Source organism: Melanerpes formicivorus, unplaced genomic scaffold (assembly GCF_026170545.1).
Source record: "Melanerpes formicivorus ecotype bairdi unplaced genomic scaffold, bMelFor1.0.p_v2 SCAF_34, whole genome shotgun sequence".
Taxonomy (NCBI): Eukaryota; Metazoa; Chordata; class Aves; order Piciformes; family Picidae; genus Melanerpes; species Melanerpes formicivorus.
The window spans coordinates 7804196-7828892 of record NW_027142386.1 but is presented as its reverse complement, the minus strand read 5'-3'; the positions used below and the strand labels follow the sequence as shown (position 1 = coordinate 7828892).

Genomic DNA, 24697 nt, shown 5'->3' with positions numbered 1-24697 from the left:
TCTAAACATAAGGAAAAGCTTCTTCCCTTGGAGGGCGATGGAGCACCGAGCCATCCGGGGGGAGGGGGGGTACAGTGTCCCTCTCTTTTCAAGTCATGATTTGCATCAAATGCATTTTCTTTTTAAATGCCCAATGAAAGTTGCTGTAATGAACTGCACATCTGAGAGCAACAAGAGAGTAACGAGTTGTAATTTAACCACAGCACCTCTGCATGTGAAATTGTTATTTATTGTTTTAATACGAGCGCTTTACTTCTAACACACAACTGGGGAACCGAGCCAGAGGTTAGAAAAGGCTAGAGAGCTGCATGCAGCACGGGTAAGGAAACGGGATTCTGTCCATCAAATAAAGCCTTGGAGAAAAGTGCTGTGAGATGGGAATCTGCCCTGCTTGTTTCTGACAGCTCTCAGCACATGCTAGTGCCGTGCTACAGCGTGAGAGGCTCTTGCTGCTCTGTCCATGAGCCGGGAGCAGACCTCTGTTCTCGGACACAACCCTTTGGGGTTCAGGTGCTCCGTGGAGCCGCAAAAGCCCCTAGGCAGCTCCCGAGCTCTTTCAGTTTCGGCGGCATGCTTTGACTCTGCAAACCGAAATGCACCAAAGATGTCATCGAGGGACAGAAATGACCTCGCAACGATGCCGACGGACCGAGCAGTCTTGCAGAGGCAAAGGCAGACCCGCTCCCTGAGCACAGTAGCATCCTCACTTCAGAACTGGGCATCACTCCGGTGCCTTTAAGTCAGAAAGGCTTCACTGCCGCTGTACGCAGGGCAAGCTTCATTAAGCCTAAGAGATGGATTTACCTTACAGGTGATAACCATCTATTACCAGAGCACGACCGTTAGCCCTCCCGCCTGCTTCTCGGCGGTGGGAGCAGCCGGTAGCCATACGCTCGGTGGCAGCCCCGCGGTCTCGGAGCGCAGAGGGCTCCCCGCAGCCGCAAGGAGACGTCTCCCGCCCGAGCGTTGTTCTCAGCCAGTCTTCACCCAGCGCCGCCGCTTTCCCGCCCCGGCCCCGCACGCTTTACCTCCGTATGGCGCCGCGGGCCCGGCCCTCGGCAGCTCGGCCCCAGGGCGGCGGCCCGGCCGCCCCTCCCCACCGCGGGCCTGGCCTGCCGCAGCCCCCGGCTCCGAGGCTCTTCCCGCCGGCGGCGGCGACCGCTCCCGCCCCACCGCGCTGTTCCCCGTGCGCGCCCCCGCCCGCCGCGGGCTGTTCCCCTCCCACGCCCCCTCCCCCCGCCGCAGAGCTCCGGACCCAAGATGGCCGCCGTGTCAGTTTCGGGCTTCGCCGCCGTCCGGCCTTTGCCTCTCGGTTCCCGTCTCTCGCAGGCCTCGGTAAGTAGCGCTGACGGGACTACCCCGTCTTGGGTACCTGGCGCCGGGGAACTCGGGGGCAGGCGGCTGGCGAGCTCCGTGGCCGGGGAACGGTGAAGGCCCGCTGGGCGCTCCAGGCTCGCGGCCTGTTCCGGCCCCGCCGCCGCTCTGCGCCAGGCCCGGGCCCGGCCGTCCGCTCCCCTGGGGCCCGCCGGGCCTACGCTCTGGGGAGGCGGCGGCCGCGGCGCGGATGTGGCGAGCGGCGCAGGCCGGGGCCGCGGGCTGAGCTCGCTCTGTCCCCGGCGCGAGGGAGCGCGGCTGAGGCGGGCGCGGGCCCGGCCGAACCGGTACGCGGAGCCCGGCTGCACGCCCCGGGCCCGCGGGGATGAAGTGCGGTACGGGGCCCGGCTGGCTGCCGGGGCTGCGGCCTGCGCCCCGTTCCTCCCGATCGCTCTGGTGTAAGTCCCTCGACTGAGGCAGTGCGCCCCTCGGGGCGCCGTGTGCGGGGCCTATCCGGGATAGGGATGGGGACGAGCGGTAGCAGGTGCAGGGGCCGCTTGTCACGCAGATAGCGAGCGAGGGATCCTGGCTTTGGGACCGTCCCGGTATCGCCCCGGTCTGGCCAGGCGGTTACGTAACGTCCTGCGCACGGAGCTGTGCCGGGGACAGAGCGCTGCGTCCTTCCCGGCCCCGGAATCCCAGCCTGCCGGAGCAGCCCGGCAGCACGGCTGCCTTTGCCGGGCAGGCAGGGCTCGGGGACCATCTTTCCTTTTCCATTTGTTGTTTGCGGGGTAAAGAAAACTCTGGACAAGCACTGCATCCTTTTTGGGCTGAACAGTAGTTTAGAATCTTTCCAGTACCGGCTGTGTGGAGCTGTGCGATTGAGTCTGATGTCTGTCTGTATGCAAATGTGCTCCCCGTGTTGATAAATTCTTCAGCACTTTACTAGAAAGCAGAATGGGAGAGCTGTGTTGACTACTGGCTCATGACTAGAATTTCCCTTGCAGAAAATCGTTATTCCCCGTGATAAACAGTTTATAAATCATTCCCAGTCAGCATACTTTTGCAGTAGAACTCCAGTACAACACGCTGTTAGCAAGCTTGGACAGAAATCTTTGTTGAAGACGAGTAAAGGCTGTGAAGTCAAGCCTCATCTCCTCCCATCTGTATCTTTAATTAGCAGTGTCATAAGCATTCCCTTTTCATTGTGTACGGTCACCTGTTACTTAGTCCTCAAGTGTTTGCAGTGTGCCTCATCTCTCCTGAAGATGATAATGTCGTCTTCTTCTTTGCTGTGGTCTTGGAGAGTGGAACATTTAATTACAATCTCCAGCTGTGTTTCTTTTCTTTAAATCTTTTTTTCCTTGATGGAACAACTGTCAAAGCTCTTCATAGCAGGAGGGAATCAGACCTGTGATTACACTCTGAAAGTTTCTTGCTGTTTGCTCAAGATTCTTGGCTGTTCCCACTGCTTTCTATTGAAGTTTCAGGCAGTGTCTTCCATGTGCAAAAATAGAGAGCCGCTCCTCTCACAAGATTTTTCTTGTAGTGGGGTTGTCTTTTTTTTTCCCCTCAAATACCAATTTAGGCTGTGCTCAGCACTGATATAAACTTGGTATCAAATCTATACTGATGTAAGGACTGGAAGAAAAAGGGCACACCTTTCTTCTTTAGGTTCTAAAGAGCTATTTCGGTAATCGAGGCATGTTTTGGCAGTGGCAAAGATAAAACCTTAAGTACTGCTTCACCATTTCAGAGCTGTAATAGTGGATTAAAACTCTGCTGTGTACTTAATGCATTAATGTTGGCTGCTATATTTATTGTTTATCCCTAACTGTTCTCTGGAACTCTCTCTCCTTCTTGTCTTCCAGGCCTAATGTTACCTTTCTTCTGGCTGTGAGCGTACAGAGCAGAAGCTGAGGTGAGATACGGTGAAATCTTTCTGCCTTTGTGGGAATCATTCCTCTGAAGCTTGGGGGATTTGTTGGGAAGAATGGGGAAATCTCTAAATTGCTTTGCTTTCCTCTTTTTCAGTGTGAAGACAAATAATGTTTGTGCAAGGAGGAGTAATTCAGAACAGAAAACGTGTATGCTATGGTTAGCTGGTTCCCGTCAGTCGAGAATCTGCTTTCTCATCGTGTGAAGCTCCTTCAGCACCGGGATAAGGGATAACGACTCTATGGATATACAGAGTTCTTCACCATGGTAAAACTCGCCAACCCCCTGTACACAGAGTGGATTTTGGAGGCAATCAAAAAGGTCAAGAAGCAAAAACAGCGTCCTTCAGAGGAGAGGATATGCAACGCGGTGTCATCTTCGCACGGCTTGGACCGCAAAACTGTTCTGGAGCAGTTGGAGCTGAGTGTTAAAGATGGAACTATTTTAAAAGTCTCCAACAAGGGTCTCAACTCCTACAAGGATCCTGACAACCCTGGGAGAATAGCACTTCCGAAGCCTCGCAACCATGGCAAGTTGGATGGGAAACCAAACGTGGACTGGAATAAACTTATCAAACGGGCGATCGAGGGTTTGGCTGAGTCTAGTGGCTCATCCTTGAAGAACATTGAGCGCTTTCTGAAGGGTCAGAAAGATGTCTCTGCGTTATTTGGAGGCAGCAATGCCTCCATCTTTCACCAGCAATTGCGATTAGCTGTCAAACGTGCTGTTGGCCATGGCAGGCTTCTTAAAGATGGACCTCTGTACCAACTCAACACTAAAGCAACCACTAACGCTGATGGGAAGGAGAGTTTTGAGTCTCTTTCCTGTCTCCCTCCAGTGTGTCTCCTTCCCCACGAAAAGGATAAGGTAAGACCCAGTTTGCATGGACATTTTCTTGTCATTGATTAAGTGGCGAGTCACAAGGTGAGGTCAATGGTTTGTTTAACTTGCATCCTGTAAGTTGGGAATGACTGATGTGCATTTAGGATCCTACTGTGCCCAAATTTCTAAGTGTAATCAGAGGAAGACTAATAGGTTGTAATAGGTGCTTAGGGCTTGAAAAGTGCAAGTGAACTGTGGGGAATTTACCTCTCTGTGCTCCTGTGCAATGGAATTGAATGTATGATGACAGGCTTACTACAGCTGTGGTAGCAAAACATGAGAAGTAAGCCTCCTCACTTTAAGCTGAGGTAGATTTGCAAAGGAAACTGGAGATCATCTCTTATTCTGATGTTATTGTTTGACTGCCAGATTGGCTTCTTCCTTGAACACAGAGTGAGGCACTGATTAGCAGTTGCTACCTAATGCTGTCACAGAGGCTTTCCTCCTTCACAATGAAAAAAACAACCCACTTTCTGTCCCAGAAGAGCTTTGTTATCAAATAGGGAGAAAAGAGACATGGGATATAGCAGATGAGCAGAAGAGTGAGATCAGAGGATGCAGAGCCTGGAAATGCTGGAATTACACATTTATTTTCCCATTTGTGTGCCTCCCTCACCTGTCTTAAATACATTTGTTGCATAAGCCAAAGGTTTTTTCCTAGTGTTTTCTGTTATTTTTGTGCTTTTATCCCCTCTTTCTTCCATCCTTTTGCGTCCTTGACCCTCCACTCTAACCTCCATGTGAAGCTGTTGGAGTGAAATTCACACCCAGTCAGTATCTTTCCTGTCCTTGTGCCACTGTGGAAGTAGAGTAGAATGGAAATCTGTCTTTGTTTATTGAAGATGGGGCTGGCAGTGAGTCCTCTCTTTGCACTGCTAGGCTCCAGGACTTACAGAATGTGGAAATAACTTTTTTTGTTGTTATCCACAACTTCAGCACTGTTAGGAAGTTGGTTTTGTTGTAAATAGTCCTCCTTAGGGCTGAGTTCCTAGAGTGCGTGCTGCTCACGTTTCTTTCAAGTCAGTTTCCCTCTCTGGTGAGAGAGCTGCTTTATGATCTGTTAAGGTTTGAAGACTTCACTGGAGGAGCAGGCACCCTGAAAGCAAAGCTGCACAGCTGCTTTATCCCCAGTAGAGTCTCTCTGAAGTTCTGGTTTGGCTGTGGGAGCTGTGCTGTGGCCACAGTACATAACTAGTCAGGACATTGTGTTGTGGGCTGGTGGAATGTAGGAAGTATTCCGAGGCTGAAAATTCCAGCAGCTTCCTCTAGCCTTCTCTCTTTTTTTTTTTTAAGTATTCTGTCAACAAATGTTTCCTATGTACTTCTCCAACTCTGTCTGTACTAAAATAACTATGGCTGTAAAATGGTATGAAAACTGGAAGTAAACAAGCCTGGCACAGAAGGCAGCTGGATTGAGAGTGGTAATAACAGTGGAAAATATTAGCTGTGCATATTCTTGTTGACACAGTGTGTTTTGCAGCCTAGGCAGCCTTCTTCTCATATGCCAGAACTCAGGACCAGCTTGAGATTCTCCCAGCTGAAGTGGTTCCTGGGGTTCTCTTAAAATGGGATGTAGCAGTGGTGAATGGCTGCTGTAAATGCTGCACTTGGCCTGGGCTTCGGGGTTTGTGTCCCCTGATAAATGATGCATCTCAGGTCCTTGTGTGTGTGCATGAATGTAAACATATGCAATGGATGTGTGTGTGTGGTTTGGGCTGTTAGGTGTGCTCATCATTCTTTCCACCTGCCCAGGTCTGAGCAGCTTGAACACTAAAAGGATTGTTGGTAACATTACAAAGCACAGGAGACAGAGTAGCAAATTTTTGAGGGAGTTCTTCAGTAAATTCTTCTGATTTCATTTTTGTGTTTGAAACTAACATCCAAGATTTGTGCTGTTGAGGTACTCACCCTGTGCTGTGCAACCCCTGCTGAGTCTCATACTAATTTCTTCAGCAATTTTGAAGCTATCACAACATCTGTGGAGGTTCTGCCAGCTCTGACTGGCAACTCAGTGGAAGCCAGAAGATCAGTTCCTATCTTACAGCATTTTTAAGATGGTTTTCTTTAGGGTATTCTGTTTGGTTTTGTTTGGTTTGTTGTTTGTGGGTTGGTTTTGGTTTTGTTTTAATGAAGGCGCTGTGAGAATTTTCCTTCACTGTACTGTTTAGTGTTAACCAGGTGCAAAATCTTGCTGTTCTTCACTGCTTTTCTTGACTTGCTGGATGCTTGAGAGTGGGGAAGGATTTGGGGGGGGATTGGTTAGGTTTGGGTTTGTTTCTTTTTTTTTCTTTCTTCAATGGAGTTATTCAGTGCAGATTCATTGTGACAGTGTTTCTCTTGGCTCTTTGAAGAGTTTTGGCAACGAGGTGAACAACTTCCCAAACCAGCAATCCTAATGATCTGTCTCTTATTCTCTGTTAATCTTTTCTCCTTGCGCTATTTAGTCTTAAACATCCATCTAAGAGCTCCTAATATATCCCATAATCCAGATTTACAGATCTTAAACCTGCAGTGTTTCTTCCTTTCATTTGTTCAGATGTAGGTTGTCACTGAGCTGCAAATGCTTACTGTTTGCTGGGAGTGTCACTTTATTTAGATGCCTACAAGTGAACGTTCAGCTCTGCCTATTTTCCTGTGTGTTATGAAGCTGAGTGTCTTGCAGGAGGTCTCTGAAGGATGAGGCTTAGTTTTTTTAAAGCAAAATAATTATAAAGCAGGACTGCAGAAGCTTTGTTTAGTAAATATTATTTGCTTTCTTTCCAGTCCTTTTTTTTCCCCCCTCTCAGTGTTTTGTGAACACCAAGGGCAAGAAAACCCTGTCAAGGTATCCTGGTTTACCAGGTAGTAACAATGTGCTGCTGACAGGCTGGGTTTAAATCCCTGGCCTGAAAACACTGTTTGGATGAAAACAAGCAAAAAAAAGAAAACCACAAATGAAGTTTGCTTATCTGTTAGTGACAGTGGCTAAGGAGCTGTCTTGAATTTCAGTTTCAAGTCTCTGGCCTAGGCTTTAGGGAAGCGACCAGGCAACCATTTCTTTCTTTGCAGTTTCCTGTAGTTCAGAAGCTGAAATGGAAATTGCAGGGTTTGGGGTTGGTTTTGGCATTCCTTGTGATATTTTGGACTAAATGCTGGACTTGACTTTGGTGTTGCTTCTGTGTTAGGTGACATGCTGCTGAGATTGACAATACCTACCCCTGTTGCGGGAAGAGAGGAGGGGGGCTGATGGCAAATTGTTCCAATGTTCCTTGTTCCAAGGTTGTTCATACTGAAAGTGCAATGAAAGAGAAGGTAGTTGAATTGCCTCCTGAGTCAGTATCAGGCAAGTGCTATCCCTTTAGCATAGCTGGAAGTGAGAAGGTGTAGATGTCAGACCTCCCACATTAGGTCAGCCACAGAGGTGATAAGCGTGGAGGAAAGACCATTTGGCATGGAGTCCACCATCCATCAGTGACATCTGTAGGGAACGAGCAATCCTGTGCAAGCCAGACTGAAAGAAGTCATCCCACTGTTACTGTGCAATTGCTGCAGTAAAGCCCTGGTTCAATATGCATGAAAGATTAATGTATAATTGTCACTTCTGTTTCATGTGTAATTAGTGTACTTGCAGACTTGAATAGGATTTGTACTTCTGAAAGTTGTTTGGTTTTCCATTTCCTGGAGGAAAAATTCCTATATGCTGGCACTTGTGCAGTGGATCAACCCCCACCTGGCTCCAACCTCCTTTCAGGCAGGTGTAGAGAGCAATGAGATCTCCCCTTAGCTTCCTCTTCTCTGGACTGAACAACCCCAGTTCCCTGAGCCTCTCCTCGTAAGAGTTGTCCTTGGGACCCTTCACCAGCTTGGTTGCCCCTCTTGAATCTTTTCAGAAAGCTCACGTGCTTTGAGGTCATCGTAGTTGTTTTGAAGGTCTTTGTGTCTGGCAGGTAGTGCTGTGTTGTGCCTGGTTTAGGTCAGTAACTTAATTCATCTCTCAGAGCAAAGGGCTCTCCTGTTGCTGGTAAGGAAGTTGACTGCTTTGTTTTGGGTGGAGTACATAAATGAGCTGCAACCAGAGCATTGCAATTACATTTTGAGAGCTCACCCTTGCTCTCCAAGGACACTTTTCAAGCTTTGGCTTCCAGCTGGAGGAGGATTAGGATTCACTCTCTTCCAGCTGGTTGTGTGGAAGGCTGTAGTTCTGTCTGGAAAAAAAAAAAGAAGTTGTGGTTGATAACAGATGGCCTCCATCTGCACTCTCTCCAACTCTGGAAACTCAAGTGCTAAAAAATTACTTTGAACTTGATTCACTCAATTAGTGAACAGATGAAGTAGCTCTCAGTAATAGGGCAAATGTAAGGATGTCAGAGGTGTTCCTGTCATGGGCAGCTATGAGACAGTGCACTTAGGGTGATGTGGGATGATGCCAAGAGGGGCTTTGGCAGTTTTTGGAGTAATGGTTACTTAGAGGCCAAGTTTGTGTGCGGGAAGATGTCAGATGTTGTGCTGAGTACCTGCAGTGGTAGGGTGTTGGCTGTGGGGGAGTCAATGTTGTTCTCTGACAGAGTTTTCAGCAGAAGCTGGATATAGGATAGCTGGTTAGGAAGCAGGAGGCTAGTCCAGTCTGTTGGCTGGATCCCTCTCGGTGGTGGTTGAGGCCCTGTCACTGGAGGTGTTTAAGCCCAGACTGGATGAGGCTCTGGCCAGCCTGATCTAGTGTGGGGTGTCCCTGCCCATGGCAGGAGGGTTGGAACTAGATGATCCTTGTGGTCCCTTCCAACCCTGACAGATACTGTGATCCTAAGTTGCTGGCAGATACAGAATGATCCATCTCTGAACTTTATTTACTACAGAGCTTTAAAGTACCATCAGGGAGAACGCTGCCAAGTAAACAACAACTTGATTCCAGTAGTAGCTTTGTTATGCAGCAAGGGAAGGAACAGCAGAAGGAATGAGGGCAGATAATTCTGTCCCTACCCTTCTAGTTTCCCAGCAACTTAATCTCAAGTCGTGGAGGTGGTCAGAAAAGGCATTGGGTTTCTTCTCAGTCTCTGAGACTCGGTGGTGGATCTGTAGTAATGAGGTGTTTTGGTTGGAGTGCTGAATCTCAGAGTGAATTCATTCATAGATTCGTGGAATGGTTTAGGTTGGAAGGGACCTTAAAGATCTTCTCTTTCCAACCCCCTGTTTTGTCAGGGACAGCTTCCACTAAACCAGGTTGCTCACTGCCCACTTTCTCCATTGGCACTTGTCCACAGTCGCCTTCAGAAGGGGCTGCAGTCTGAATCTATAGAGTGCGTTTGGCTTCTAGACATCCTTTGTATAGTAACAACATGTGCTGAGAGGCTGGCAGGCTGGAAGACACTGTCAGTCCAATTTGTGCTGGCTCCCTCCCTCGCTGAATCTGGTGACATCACACAGATAGATGTGCTTGCAAGAAAAACAGCAGAAGGAGTTGACTGTCTGCCAAAAATTTGCAGTATGAAACTGAGCTGGCTGCTTCCAGTCTTGTTTTCACCAATCTTTCATTGTGTGCTTGCGTTTTGCACTTGCCAGGATGTTCTTTGCTGAGCAAACACAGCAGCACTGAAATCTCTCTATACTTAGCAGAGCCCGTTCTCACACAGGAGCTGGGGAGGAGTAGCTTGATTTCCACATTCCAAGTTATTTAATTCTTCTAAACCAGTTTGAATTCTGGTACCATCTTATTCTTTATTCCCCCAAACTGCAGCTCGTTTGTTTTTAAGATGTGGGATTATGCCTCTTGGGTTTGGAGTTCCAACTTGTATTCAGGTTACAGTTAATACAGTGCCAGTGGTGAGAAGCAACTAAAATCTGAGAGGCAGAGTGCACATTGCATGCTATTTACATGTGAGATACATGTCTGTGTGGTTTGCTGTATTGTGGTATGCTCCCTTGATCTCCTCAGTGCTTCTGTTGTCTCCCCTGCAGCCGGTTGCTGAACCAATCCCAATCTGCAGTTTCTGCCTTGGTACAAAAGAGCAAAATCGGGAGAAGAAACCTGAAGAGCTCATCTCCTGTGCTGACTGTGGCAACAGTGGTAGGTGACCATTTAGTGCTGCTGGTGGTGACCCTGCACTTGAGACAGGAGCCTGTTGGAATGGTAGGGGTGAGAAGGGACCTGCTGCCAAACACCACCTAGGGCAGAGCACATGTGAACTCATCCAGATGGGGCTTGAAAGTCTCCAGAGGAGACTCCACAACCTCCCTGGCAGCCTGCTTCAGGGCTCATCCCTGGAAGTGTTCAAGACCAGGTGGATGAGGCTTTGAGCAGCCTGGCCTAGGAGGAGGTGTAATGCCCGTGGCTGGGGGGTTGGAACTAGATGAACGTGAAGGTCTCTTGCAGCTCAAGCCATGGCTTCTATGACTTTCTCCTTGTCTCTAGGTCATCCGTCCTGCTTGAAGTTCTCTCCAGAGTTGACAGTTCGAGTGAAGGCCTTGCGGTGGCAGTGCATTGAGTGCAAAACGTGCAGCTCCTGTCGAGATCAGGGCAAAAATGCTGTGAGTACAGTGAAGTGTGGGCTAAGGGAAGAGATCTCAGTCTTGTGAAAGTTCTGTCCAGCTAAAATCAGGCTGGAGTCAAATATTTGCAGCTTTTGGTTGAGTCTGATGGTGTTGCTGAGGCCTGGGAAATCCCATGGGCTGTCTGTAGCTGGAAATTGTGTGCATGTTCTCCGAGGGCGTGACAAATGAACAGAGGGCTTGGTGCTGCTGCACACCTAGAGAGAGCTGAATTTCTGTGCCTTCCACAGGACAACATGCTGTTCTGTGACTCGTGTGACCGTGGATTCCACATGGAGTGCTGCGACCCCCCTCTTACACGGATGCCAAAAGGTGAGGACCTCTCCTACGTGCGTGTGATAATTTGGGACCTTTGGCATTGTTTTGCCCTTTCTGTGGGAAGGTCTGGGGCCTGGAATTCTCTCTTTTGTCCTATGTAAATGTCCCTTGCATTTAGTGTTGGGGATTTGTCTGGCAGGTATGTGGATATGTCAGATATGTCGGCCCCGGAAGAAAGGGAGAAAGCTGTTACAGAAGAAGGCAGCCCAGATCAAGCGGCGCTACGCAAACCCCATCGGACGGCCCAAAAATAGGTTAAAGAACCAAAACACAACGTAAGTCTCTGGAAGGAGCAGTTTTGAACTAATCCTTTGAGATGAATTCTGCTTTACCAAACCTTCTGACCATACCTTTCCCCTTCTCATTCTTCAGATCAAAAGGCCCTTTCAGCAAAGTTCGGACTGGCCCCGGTCGGGGTCGGAAGCGTAAGATCACTCTGTCCAGCCAGTCGGCGTCGTCGGAAGGAGGATACCTGGAGCAGACAGATGGCTTGGACTTCTGCAGAGATGGCAGTGCCACCTTGAAGTTCAACAAGAAAACCAAAGGGCTCATAGATGGCCTTACTAAATTCTTCACCCCGTCCCCTGATGGACGAAAAGCTCGAGGGGAAGTGGTAGACTATTCTCAGCAGTATAGGATCAGGAAAAAGGGTACCAGGAAATCTAGCACTTCAGAATGGCCCACAGGTAAAGATTTTTCACCCTGCCAATGTAAGTATCTTGTACACTAAGAAAATGTTCAAAGGCCAGGATGTGCAAGTGACTAAAATTGTTGGAGGCTGGAAACTTTGAGCTGGAAGTTAACTCCCAAATGCAGCTGGCTGTGGCATGGCAGGAGAGCAGCAGCTGGAAAGAGGGAGCAGTCCTAGAGACCTTTGCCTCTGTGTCCGTGGTGATGAGCTTGTGTGATTCTGTGATGAGGTGGGATGAGGGATTAAAGGTTTACTGTGAGATGCAGTGGCCTTGCAGATAGCCCTGAAAATGTGCTGCATAATGTGACATTTGAAGAAGTAATGCAGGCAGTGGTTAATGAAAATAAGAATGGAGAGGTGGAAGTATGGAATGGGCATCAGACAGCGAAAAGCAGCCTGGCAGAGCTGTGAGTTTCCAATCTATGGTACAGGCTTCTATGTAAATGCTTCTGAATTTCCTCACCATGGAGGAGCCTGCTTTGTGCCACTTGGCACCTTCTTGCCAGAGAGCATCCCTTCCTTTGAACACACCTCTGCTTTCCTTGTTTTCTTTTCTCACCTGAGACATGAATCTGTGGCTGGATCTTGATTTAATCTCTATATTCAGATCTTTGCAGTCTTGTTGAACAGTTTCATAGCTTGAATTGTTCCTAAGCAAGCAGTGGAAAATCCTCTCCAGTAACGTGCAAGGTTTAGAATAGCTACATGCTTTAGCCTGGCTGCTGCTGGAAGGACAGCCCTGTGTCTTAATACTTTGGACGTGAGTTGAAGAGCCCTGTGGGGTCTGTTTGCTCTTTTTTTGTGTGGAAGGAGTGATTCTTGGGTGGTGAAGATAAGTGTCCTGGTTTAGACTGTGGTCCTTGTTTGTGAGAGGCAGGCATAGTGGTAAACCATTTATCCCACACAGTCTCACTGTTACAGATGCCTTCATCATACTGCAAATATCTAAGTGGTGAGTTTGGGACCTGGTTAAATACATGACAATACTTCTTCCATGGTCACAAATCCAGAACTGGTTCTTCCTTTGTAGTCCCAGATCTGAATAGGAAGTCCCATTAAAAAACACCTTGGTGCAGTGTCTGAATGCAGCCAGATGTTTGTTGCTGCACTAAAAAGCAGCTGCTCCTTGGGACATGTAGGTGAAGACAGTTTTCTCTCTTCTTTACAGACAATCAGGATGGCTGGGATGGAAAACAGGAAAATGAGGAGCGTTTCTTTGGCAGCCAGGATGTCTTAACTGAAAAAGACATGGAGCTGTTCAGAGACATTCAGGAGCAAGCACTGCAGGTAAAGTTCAAGTTTCAGTGTCTGGCAGCAATTACCAAATTCATATGAGAGATCTAAACAAACCAAAACCCCTCAGCAAGAAATGCAGGCTCCAGGTGAGTCAATCTGTCATGGAAGCTGATGTGCTTGGTTTCTGCTGCTTGAGAATGGTGTGGAACTGACTCAAGAGAGCTGAAAAGCAGAGGAGGTAAGATGTGCATCCAGAAAGCTTTGAGGGCTTTCCACTGTAGTGGAGTAACCTAAGATGAAAGAAGCGTAAGGAATAAATCTGTACATTGATGGGGGGTAAAAAATAATGAAGTGGTTGTGGATCATGTGCAGGTAGTAAGCTGTGAGACTTCATTAGGCTAATCCTTCCCTTCTGTGACTCACCTGCTTGCTCAAGGGTGACTGGAACTGGTTTTTAGTGTCCGAAAACAACATCTGCATCTTCCTCATTCTCTCTGAGCTCGAGTAGGATGCATTGTGTAGATAAGAATGTTGATAAGAGTGTTCTAGTTTAGTTGAATTTAGAAGTCCTTCACTTGGAAATCCATGACAAGTTTGTTTTTCCCCTTGCATAGAAAGTGGGAGTGACTGGGCCTCCTGATCCACAAGTCCGCTGCCCTTCTGTCATCGAATTTGGCAAGTATGAAATCCAGACCTGGTACTCCTCCCCGTATCCACAGGAATACTCAAGGTATGACCACATTCTCCTTTGCTTCACTGGCTGTGGCAAAGCTCTACTCCAGCAGGCATAGCAGTCTTAAGAAGATTCTGAGTGTAGGACAGAAGCAAAGTACACAGAATCTCCCCAGGAATAGCTTATACCCCTTCAGGGTGCTGGGGATGAGTTACTGCTGGGGAGGTTCCCACTGGGCTCCAGAAGAAAATGTTTCCCATGAGCAGAGTCAGACACTGGAGTCACCTCCCAAGGGAAGCAATGGAGTCCCTGTCATTGGGCACTTTGAAGCTTCAGCTTGCCAGGGTACTGGGCCCAGCTCATTGCAACTCTGCTGTGACCTAGAAAGGTTGGATTTGATGATCCTTGGGGTCCCTCCCAACCTGGCAGCCTGGGAGTTCTGTGTGCTAATGCCTGATAAGCACAGAAACAAAGCCAGTATCTGCTTGGTTTGTTTTCATCAAGGTCTGTCTGCAGGAGTGAGGAATTCTGTACAAAAGTTTGTCTTCAGTCTGTGATCTTATTTTACCTTTGCTTATAGGCTACCCAAGTTGTACCTTTGTGAATTCTGTCTCAAGTATATGAAGAGCAGAACTATTCTCCAACAGCACATGAAAAAATGTGGCTGGTTTCATCCTCCAGCCAATGAAATTTATAGGAAAAACAATATTTCAGTCTTTGAGGTAAGTTAGAGAAGTAAACCTCTCACTCTCATCTATAAAATAGGGGAGTTAGCACTAGGTAATGTGGTAACTGTTCCATAGCCCTGAAAAATCTTCATTCTGGAAGCGTTCTGTTGCCAAGAGTGAGGAATTAGAAGCAAGCAGTGGGAGCTGACCTCCTGTATAGATCATTCAGCCATGAAATGTATGGGGGGCTCACTCTGCCAAGTGAGGGGCTTGGACTCGATGACCTCGAAAGGTCCCTTCCAAGCCAAAGCATTCCATGGAGTGACAGAAGTTCCCCTCTTTTCTGTAAGGTTGATGGCAATGTGAGCACTATCTACTGCCAGAATCTGTGCTTGTTAGCCAAGCTCTTCCTGGACCATAAGACTCTCTACTACGATGTGGAGCCGTTTCTCTTCTACGTGCTGACACAGAACGATGTCAAGGGCTGTCACCTTGTTGGCTACTTTTCCAAGGTAGGTATTTGAGTTCTTCAGACTTGGAACTGCATTTGCTGTGGTGAGAAATGCTGCTGCAGAGGCTTTAAACTGTTCCACTTTAAGCCCCTACATTCTATATCATACACGATGTATCTGTTGCTAGCAGATTTTATTGGTGTTGCATTCGAAGACCCCCGGATTTCCTCGTGATGTTGAAGAGCTTGGATCCTCCAAGGAACTGGGTCTGCAGCTAGTAGCTGAAAAATCCCAGCTCTTCAAATGACTCTTCAGGGGCAACAGTTACATACTGGAACCCAGGAAGTTCCACCTCAACATGAGGAGAAACCAAATGGGAGGCACCCAGAAAGATGTGAAACTTTTTGATGTGAGGGTGCTGGAGCCCTGGAGCAGGCTGCACAGAGAGGTGGTGGAGTCTCCTTCTCTGGAGACTTTCAAGCCCCACCTGGATGTGGTCAGATATCTGCTTTGAGCTTTATCTGCTCTGCAGCCTGTGGTCTCTGCAGTATTGTATCTAAGAGGTGGTAGCTAGGACAAGATTTCATTCTTTTTATTTCTCTGAACTGAAATGATGCTAAGAAGAGTTTTATTCTCCTTCTAAAGTCTTTCCTTGGCTCCTGTGCACTGTTCCTTAGAGACTTTGTGGGTTTCTGTATCAGCTTTTGCTAGAGTGACTTCTGGTCTCTTTTTCTTCTCTTTTAATGTGCTGTTTTGGGTTTTTTCCCAACAGGAAAAACACTGCCAGCAGAAGTACAATGTCTCCTGTATAATGATTCTTCCACAATACCAGCGTAAGGGCTATGGCAGGTTCCTAATTGACTTCAGTAAGGAACTTTTTCTTCACTACTTCTTTTTGTAGTCTTTGTCTTTTTGTGTTTTAAATAAAGGCTTTAACGTGGGAGGATGCTCCCTTGCTGGGGGTGTGCAAGGCCAGGTTGAGTGAGACCTTGAGCAGCTGAGCCTAGTTGTGAGGTGTCTCTGCTCATGGTGGGGAGGTTGTGGTAGATGAGCTCTGAGTTCCTTTCCAACCTGAGCCATTCTGTTTGTGTAACACAGCCTCAGTGCAGTTTTCTAGACACACAACTGCTGCCATCTCGTGGCACTGCCCACACCCAGAGCCTGAGGACAATGGAGGTTACACATCTCATGCTCTGGCATTGAGTAACAGGAGTTGGAGCCCCAAAAAATAATTGGCCAGGCTACTGAGTAGATCTTTCAAAATAGTCAGCTCTGTCTTGTAGGCAGCATTCAGCTACTTTCTGGGAAAATGCCTTTGTAGAAGCTGGGATGGGCACAGAGCTCTAGATGCTAATTCTCTCTCTCTCTCGTTTCTTGTCTCTCCTCAGGCTATTTGCTCTCAAAGCGTGAGGGTCAGGCAGGGTCCCCGGAGAAGCCCCTGTCGGACCTGGGGCGCCTCTCGTACATGGCGTACTGGAAAAGTGTCATATTGGAGTGCCTTTACCATCAGCGTGACAAGCAGCTGAGCATCAAGAAGCTGAGCAAGCTGACTGGAATCTGCCCTCAAGACATCACCTCCACTCTGCACCACCTACGGATGCTCGACTTCCGCAGTGATCAGTGAGTGGAGCAGCCCTGTTGTGCTTCCAAAGAGGTTCAGAAGTATTTGAAAGAGATTGAGTGGTGCTGGGGACAAGTCACATCTAATAAGCTGGAGCTGGACACAAGTGTCCCAATGCTGGCTGTAGTGATTTATGATGCTCCTGTGTGATGCAAGAGTGGTTCAGTGCTAAAGCTGCATAGGATTTCCACCTGTGTTTTGTGTCCTGTTTTACACACACGTATTTATTGTAACAGTGACATTACTGCCAGCCCCTAAATCAAATCCTCTGTGGCAGTGGGACTGTAAGTTGTAAAGCAGTCCTTCTATTGCCATTCAGTATCTCTCACCTTATGTTGCCTCTTCTCCAAGTGACATAGCTGCTGTGCATTTAACACCTAGTAAAAGGGACACTCTGCAGCTGAATGTTACCCATGGAAGACTAATTGCTTCTTCATTAAGAAGAAGTGGGAAGAGTTTCACATTTCCTCAGTTTCAAGGTGCCTTCTCTGGCAGTCTGACAGCACAGTCCAATTTTAATGAGTTTTCTGTGCTCACTGAAGTCACTCATGGCAGCACACAGATTGTTCTGCAGTCTTTGCTCTGTTTCATGTGGCAGCCTGTCCAGTTTGTGGTCTGTTGTTGATCAGAGTCCTGTTGCTGTTCAGATTTGTGATCATCCGCCGGGAGAAGCTGATCCAGGAGCACATGGCAAAGCTCCGCGCCAACGTCAGGCACATCGACGTGGATGCAGAGTGCCTGCGTTGGACACCTGTCATAGTCTCCAACTCGGTGGTCTCTGAGGATGAGGAAGAGGAAACAGAGGATGGGGAAAATGAAGAACAGCAGCAGCAAAAGGAAAAGGATCCAGAGACCAGTGTAAGAGTGAATCTGTTACTTCTGTGTGGTGTGTAGTGCACACTTGGTGCTGGTGCTGGCAGTGCCAACCACATTTCAGATGCAAACTGGAGTTCAGCATGATCCTAGAAAGCAGCGCAGTTGTGGGTAGTTTGTGTCTTAAACCATAAACAGAGAAGCACAGTCAAGAGAAATGGTAAAGACTACCTTGAAAAGGAGTAAAAAGGCTCTTTGAATCTGTAGAGTGACAGGACAAGGGGTTAAGGCTTCAGACTGGAAGAAGCTGGGTTTAGATGAGGCATGAAGAAGAGATTCTTCTGCGGGAGGGTGGTGAGGCACTGGAACAGGTTGCCCAGTGAAGCTGTGGAGGCTCCAAGTCTGGAATTATTCAAAACCAGGTTGGATGGGGCCCTGAGCTACCTGAGGTAGTTGAGGGTGTCCCTGCTGACTGCAGGGGGATTGGACACGATGACCTTTAGGGTTCTCTTCCAACCCAGTGCATTCTGTGAAGTGTGAAACCTGCTTTTGTTTCCCTCAGGTGGTAAAATCTGTCTCATGGGATAAGAAGGAGCAAGAGCCTTACTCCCCTCCAGAGAGTGAAAAAAAGCCAGAGATCGTTGCTCCAGCCAACTCTGCACGGCCCAACAAGCACACTTTCCCCCTGGACAGTCTTCCTGCAAACAGTCAGCCCTCGCGGAGAGGTCGATGGAACCGCAAAGGCAAAAAGCTCCGGGAAGCCTTCTGCGAGCAGGAGCAGCTCCTGCCCGAGGAGGACAAAGCTGCGGTGCCCAGCGGCCGCTGCAGCGAGTGCGAGGAGAAGTCGGCAGCCTCCCGAGGCCGCTGCAGTGACTGTGAGGAGAAGTCAGCAGCCTTGCAGGGAAGGTGTGGTGAGTGTGAGGAGAAGTCTCCAGCCTTGAGAAGCCGCTACACCGAAGATGAGGAACAACCTGCAGCCCCCCAGGGACAGTGCAGCAAAGGGGAAAACTCGGCCGTTCCCCGGCGGCGCTACAGCGAAGGCATGGAGAGGTGGAGGGGACAGCTGAAGAAGGACACAGAGCCACTCAAGTGCAGGTTCCCAGAGGACTGTGACAGACTGCCCCGGCGCTACAGTGACAGTGACAGGGCCCTTCTGAGGTGTTTCAGTGAGAGCAGTGAGGAGGAGGAGGATGAGCCTGTGAGTCCTCGGTCAAGCTCTCCACCTGTTCTCACCAAGCCAACGTTAAAACGGAAGGTGGGAGCCTAGTGTCCTGTGTAATTCAGTAATTCAGATCGGTCATTCCTGAGGGGTGCATGAAGCATACAGGTGGCATCTGTAGAGATTAGGAAGAAATTCTTCACAGGGAGGGTGGGGAGACTCTGGAACAGGTTGCCCAGGGAGGTTGTGGCTGCCCCCTCCCTGGAGGTGTTCAAGGCCAGGTTGGATGAGGCCATGAGCAGCCTGGGCTGGGGAGGTGTTCCTGCCCATGGCAGGGGGTAGGGACTACATGATGTACCGGTCAGTATTTCCAGGGAAGGGAGATTTCAGAAGGGAGCCCTCTGGTCCTGCTTAGACTCTTGAACTCTTCTGTTCATGGTTTCTCTGCTGCATGTGACGAGGTGTCTTCTCCCTCCCCCCGATTCCAGAAGCCAATTCTCCACCGCAAGAGGCGAGTGCGCAAGCGCAAGCACCACAACAGCAGCGTCGTCACCGAGACCATCTCGGAGACCACGGAGGTGCTGGATGAGCCCTTTGAGGACTCCGACTCCGAGCGACCGATGCCCCGATTAGAGCCCACCTTCGAGATCGAGGAGGAGGAAGAGGAGGAGGAGGACGAAGAGGAGGAGAATGAACTTTTGCCCAGTGGATATTTTCGGCACTTAGCCCCGGCAGACGCACTCAGGCACAGGCCCTCTTCTAAGAGGAAGTCCAAAGACGGGGAGGAGTCTGATGACACTAATGGTATGTTTGGTGCTGTGCTCTTGGTGGTTTGCTAGAGGTGGTGTGGCAGCAAGGGTTGGATGATGCTAGCTCAGGATGGAGCAAGCTGCTTATCTTCTCCTGTAACTTCAAGCCAAAACGTAGGGTAAGGCATAAATTGCCAGGCAAAGCAGCCTCAAACGTCCCCAAGTCTTGAGAAAATGTGGGGCATGCTTTTAACTGTCTCATTAGCAGTGACCTGCTGACAGGGTATCCTTTTGATTCAGCTTTCCTAGTGGGATTGGTGTCTGTGATTGTGGAAGAACCTATGCAGCAGGGTCACTTCCAGAAATTAATTGGAGAGCCCTTAGGTTTGCATAACAAAGAGAAATAATTAATTGTCTCTTCTGAGGTCCTGTTCTTCAGCACATGGCACATCCTGCCTCTCGGCTTCCCAGATCTCCTTCAAGTTCTCTGAGCCTTCAATTCATAAAACAAAATTACTGGGTTGGGGCTGGTTACTTGGAGGGCACTGACAGTTCAGAAGCAACATCTGTCACTGAGATGCTCCATCAGTAATCTGCATGGTAGCTCTGGTCTGTTCTGCCCTTCTGATGGGCTACAGAGTGCAGGGCAGTCAGCCAGACACAGATGAGGTGTGTGAAAGAAGCATGGTGCCATTATCCCACAATAAAAACCATCATTAGTGGAACAAACTCATTGATTGATGGCTTTATTCACATTTCAGTATTTGTTTTGCAGGTAACTTCAAGGAGCTGTTGCATTTTGAATTGAGTATTTGCTCCCTTCCACCAGAGCATTTTCATTTCTGAGCATTATAGATAACCAAAGCTTGCCACAGGAGCTGAGTCTTCCCAGGACCTGATGGTGAAGCCCAGTGTTTAATTTGCCTGGTGCATGACAGGCTCAGATCCCTGACCATGCCAAATCTTGAAAGCATCGATGCTCTTTGAAAATGTAATGTGCAGTGTGATTGCTAATGAGCAGCCCTTGATCCTCCTTGTTACCCTTCACAATAAATCTCTGAGCTGGTGTTGATGGGTAAAGGAGGTGAACGTGAGGGGAATGCTGGGGGAAGCTTCCCTGATTGCTCAGCTCAAACACAGGCATTTGAACAGTGTCCTCTGGTTTGTGTTTCCAGGTAACCCTACTCTCAAACCATTATCTATGCTGAGGAAAGGTGAAGCAAAGGATTCTTCACTCGAGCCAGATACTTCTACACCCATGAAAAAGAAGAAGGGATGGCCAAAAGGGAAAAGCCGGAAGCCAGTCCACTGGAAGAAGAGACCTGGCCGGAAACCAGGCTTCAAACTGAACCGGGAGAAGGTGCCACCAGCAGCTGAGGATGAGGAGGGAATTGAGGCAGTGGTGGCCAATTCAAAACTAGGTCGTAAGCCCAAACTTTCAGATCAAGAAGAAAGTGTTGAGCAGAAGGAGGAGCTGCCTCTTCCTGAGGAAAGGAAAGAGGAAGATGCAACTATGGAAGCAGAAGAGGTAGGGGAGGGAGAAGAAGAAGATACAGCCAGCAGCGAAGTAAGAGCAGTCTCCCCCGTGGACAGCAACAGCAGTCCAGTGCCAGAAGTAAAGGAGCCTGAGATAGAAGAGGAGGTAGAGGAGAAGCCACGGGTTTTGGAGGAGCAGAGGCAGTCAGAAGAGGAGCAGCAAGAGCTGGAGGAGCCTGAGCACGATCATGAGGAGGAAGAGGAGGTTGCAGTAGTGACGAATCAAAACGAAGATCATGATGCTGATGATGAAGATGACGGTCATCTGGAGTCTGTGAAGAAGAAAGAACTGGAGGAACAGCCTGTCAGAGAAGGGGTGAAGGAGGAGCCTCAGGTGCAAGAGTGTTTTTTAGAAACAAGCATACCAAGCAGCAGGGAAAATGCAAAAGAGAAAGATGAAGCTGAGGCGGACTCTGAGGAGGAGCAGGCTTCCAACGAGACATCAGTGGGCTCGGACCACATCCCTGGCTCTGAGGACGATCATGAAGAAGAGCAAAGTAATAAAGAAGGGTTAATTGAGTTAAAGGAAGAGGAGGAGATTCCTCATAGCGAACTAGATCTGGAGACTGTTCAAGCAGTTCAGTCCTTGACGCAGGAGGAAAGCAACGAGCACGATGTAGCTTACCAGGACTGTGAGGAGACTCTTGCAGCTTGTCACACGTTGCAGAGTTACACCCAGACCGAGGAGGATCCTCAGATCTCCATGGTTGAAGATTGTCAGGCCTCGGAGCACAACAGCCCCATCTCCTCTGTCCAGTCCCACCCCAGCCAGTCTGTACGGTCTGTCAGCAGCCCCAACGTGCCTGCTCTGGAGAGCAGCTACACCCAGATCAGCCCTGAGCAGGGATCCCTGTCCGCACCCTCTATGCAGAACATGGAGACCAGCCCCATGATGGATGTGCCTTCAGTATCAGACCACTCCCAGCAGGTGGTGGATAGTGGCTTCAGTGACCTTGGCAGCATTGAGAGCACTACAGAGAACTACGAGAACCCCAGCAGCTATGACTCCACCATGGGAGGCAGCATCTGTGGAAATAACTCTTCCCAGAGCAGCTGTTCCTACGGAGGACTCTCCTCTTCCAGCAGCCTCACCCAGAACAGTTGTGTTGTCACTCAGCAAATGGCAAACATTGGCAGCAGTTGCAGCATGATGCAGCAGAACGCTGTCCAGCCTGCAGCAAACTGCAACATCAAGTCCCCTCAGAGCTGCGTAGTGGAGAGGCCTCCAAGCAACCAGCAACCAACAACGCAGCCACAACAGCAGCAGCCTCAGTCCCAGCAGCCACAGCCCCCACCCCCACCCCAGCAGCAGCCTCCTCTCTCGCAGTGTAGCATGAACAACAGCTTCACCCCAGCCCCCATGATCATGGAGATCCCGGAGTCGGGCAGCACTGGCAACATCAGCATCTACGAGAGGATCCCAGGGGATTTTGGTGCCGGGAGCTACTCCCAGCCATCAGCCACGTTCAGTTTAGCCAAGTTGCAGCAGCTCACCAACACCATTATGGACCCTCATGCCATGCCTTATAGCCATTCTCCTGCTGTGACCTCCTATGCAACCAGCGTTTCCCTGTCCAACACGGGCCTGGCCCAGCTCGCCCCCTCGCACCCCCTGGCAGGCACACCACAAGCACAAGCCACCATGACGCCTCCGCCCAACCTGGCCTCCACCACCATGAACCTCACCTCCCCTCTGCTGCAGTGCAACATGTCTGCCACCAACATCGGCATCCCGCACACGCAGCGGCTGCAGGGGCAGATGCCAGTCAAGGGGCACATCTCCATCCGCTCCAAGTCGGCGCCGCTGCCCTCCGCCACCGCGCACCAGCAGCAGCTCTACGGCCGCAGCCCTCCCGCCGTGGCCATGCAGGCTGGGCCCCGCACCCTGGCTGTCCAGAGGGGCATGAACATGGGGGTCAACCTCATGCCCACCACCCCTTACAACGTCAACTCCATGAATATGAACACCCTGAACGCCATGAACAGCTACCGCATGACGCAGCCCATGATGAACAGCAGTTACCACAGTAACCCTGCCTACATGAACCAGACAGCACAGTATCCTATGCAGATGCAGATGGGAATGATGGGCAGCCAGGCCTACCCCCAGCAGCCTATGCAGCCAAATCCTCATGGGAACATGATGTACACTGGCCCTTCCCACCACAGCTACATGAACGCTGCTGGGGTGCCCAAGCAGTCTCTCAATGGACCATACATGAGAAGATGAGCAAGATAGGAAGCTTGCCTCTTAGAAACTGAAATATATATAAATAAAGGAACCTTTTATACTGACAAACCAGAGAAAATGGACCTTTTTTCCAGCTAAAATGTTGCTGTAGCTTTTAGAGGGATTTTTCTTTGGTTTATTTTATTTTGTAGGAAGCCTGGTCTTTATATTTTGTTGTTTTGTTGTGTGGTTGTTTGTTTTTTTTTTTTCCCCAGGTTTTGTTTTGCTCTTTGGTTTTGTTTTTGCTTTCTTTGGGGTTTTTTTGTTTTTCTTCACAATCCTGAAAACATTTTACAGCTGAAAAGAAAAAAAAAAAAATAAAAGCTCCTTTACAGAAGTTTTTTAGAGGGGGAAAAAAAGACATGCACAAAAAAAAAACAAACAAAAAAGTCTTTTAATAATTTTCAAAGAGCCTTACTTTGACAATGTGGACAGAATCTGTGTAACAGTGGAACCATCTTCCTCAACTTCAGTTTTTTGTTTGCAGCTCTATGTCCTTCTCCCTCCCCCTGTGCCCCCCTCTGTAGGCAGTTTCCAGTGCTGCACTCCTGTGAAATGTTTGACATCTCAAAAGAAAACAACCACCACCACCACCCTTCCTTCTAACCCCCACCTGGCATTTCCTACTTCTAGTTCCTGGGAGACTTGGAAGGGGGCACAGAGGATAAATGAAGCTCTTTCGTTTCTACAAGTCAGGGGGGAAAAGGCTTTCCCCTGACTCCCTCAGCCTCAGTACAATTTGGAGTTGATGTGTAAACCAGCAGGTGTTCACCTTGGTGTTTTTGTAGCTGAGTTGATTGCAGTTATCTGTTTCATGCTGAAAATGTACCTGTCAAGTGAGCCCCTTCCCTCCCCAGCCATGCAGGTGCCATGCAGGCACACCTGTGCTGTCACTGAGCTGCTGCAAGCATCTCCAGAGAGAGCTCTTGGTGTCCTGGTGTGGTCAGGAGGAGGAGGATGGGGTGGTGAAAGGGCTGTGAGGACAAGAAAGTGTTTGCAGGCTCTTCTGGTGAAGTCAGTCCCACCTCTGCCATCCCAAGCTCTGCTTTAGGATGTACTTCCAGATGCTGAAGGTCTTGATTCTGAGCCTAGGAGTCAGGCTGAGCTTCCAAAGCTGTTTCCAGTGGTCTGCTGCTTCACCTCTTTGCTTAGGGCCATCTCAGAAGGGCCAGCTGCAGTTGGCTCCATGAGAGCACTGTGACGTCCTTGTCTCTCCTCCAGTCCTGCTCTGGGGTAGGAAGTTCCTCCCGGGGAGAGCCAGTGATGTTCTCCCTGATTCCCCACTCTGTTTCCTAGGAATCTCCCCACGTGTGATCTGCTGTGGGAAAAGAAGGGAATTTGCCTGGTGGGCAGGAGTGAGGCAGCCCAGACGCCGCGGTGGGGTGCGGGCAGCAGGGCTCTGCTCGTTGCTGCTGCATCCCATTTGCACGCTCTGGCTCCACTGCTGGCACGTCACCCAGTGCAAAAAGGGACACCCTGGAATGTAAAGTGGGGGTTTTGTTGTTGTTTTGGGTTTGTTGGGCTGTTGTTTTTTACTGTATATGAAGTAGAGATACACCTGAATAAGACTAATTTCTTTGTTGTTTTAACCAAAAGAGTCTAAAAGATACAGCTGGGGTTTCTGCAGGTGCACTAAGTGGACTTTTCCTCCCACCACTGCTGACCAGAAGAGGCAGAATTCAAAGGACTTCCATTCTTTTCTTTTTTTTTTGTTCCCTTTTCTCTTTGTTTTGAGCATGTACAAGGCTGTGTAGGACCCCCACCTCTCTGTATATAACTACTCCAGCTCCAAATAACCCCTGTAGAAAGCGCACTGTGCTGCCCTCTCCTTCCTAGATCTTCAGCTGTGTCACTGCTTCCTGAACGCTGGGCTCGGGTGGGTGGGGGGTGGGTTA

General features: G+C 49.1%; 1 protein-coding gene and 1 long non-coding RNA gene across 3 annotated transcripts; one reads left to right on the top strand and one right to left on the bottom strand.

Moving 5' to 3' along the window:
- Positions 1-209: 209 nt before the first annotated feature.
- LOC137450351 (uncharacterized) lies at positions 210-1222 on the bottom strand. The gene is made up of 2 exons (XR_010989569.1): positions 1029-1222; positions 210-787 (listed from the first exon to the last, which is right to left on the bottom strand). It is a non-coding gene; the product is annotated as an uncharacterized lncRNA (long non-coding RNA).
- A 4-nt stretch (positions 1223-1226) lies between these two features.
- On the top strand, positions 1227-24697 carry KAT6A (lysine acetyltransferase 6A). Of its 2 annotated transcripts, XR_010989568.1 has the most exons (19): positions 1227-1335; positions 3186-3235; positions 3349-4119; positions 10066-10174; positions 10520-10635; positions 10887-10968; positions 11114-11249; positions 11347-11660; positions 12834-12952; positions 13516-13631; positions 14155-14296; positions 14593-14754; positions 15467-15560; positions 16083-16314; positions 16963-17173; positions 17691-18383; positions 18776-19091; positions 19812-20027; positions 20212-20297. XR_010989568.1 is itself a non-coding variant. In XM_068156778.1 (18 exons), the coding sequence occupies exons 3-18, from the start codon at positions 3517-3519 to the stop codon at positions 22800-22802; spliced, it is 6036 nt and encodes a 2011-aa protein (XP_068012879.1). In that variant the 5' UTR covers positions 1228-1335; positions 3186-3235; positions 3349-3516; the 3' UTR covers positions 22803-24697. The 2 variants fall into 2 exon arrangements, 1 of the variants encoding a protein (XP_068012879.1); XM_068156778.1 differs by lacking the exon at positions 19812-20027 and having other exon boundaries at positions 1228-1335; positions 20212-24697.

What these genes read in the sequence shown, in the direction of transcription:
- KAT6A (XM_068156778.1), top strand. Translation starts at nt 3,517, where the DNA reads ATGGTAAAACTCGCCAACCCCCTGTACACAGAGTGGATTTTGGAGGCA. An exon ending in CAGGTTCCTAATTGACTTCA is followed by an intron (nt 15,561 to 16,082) that starts GTAAGGAACTTT and finishes GTCTCTCCTCAG; the next exon opens with GCTATTTGCTCTCAAAGCGT. An exon ending in CTCGACTTCCGCAGTGATCA is followed by an intron (nt 16,315 to 16,962) that starts GTGAGTGGAGCA and finishes GTTGCTGTTCAG; the next exon opens with ATTTGTGATCATCCGCCGGG.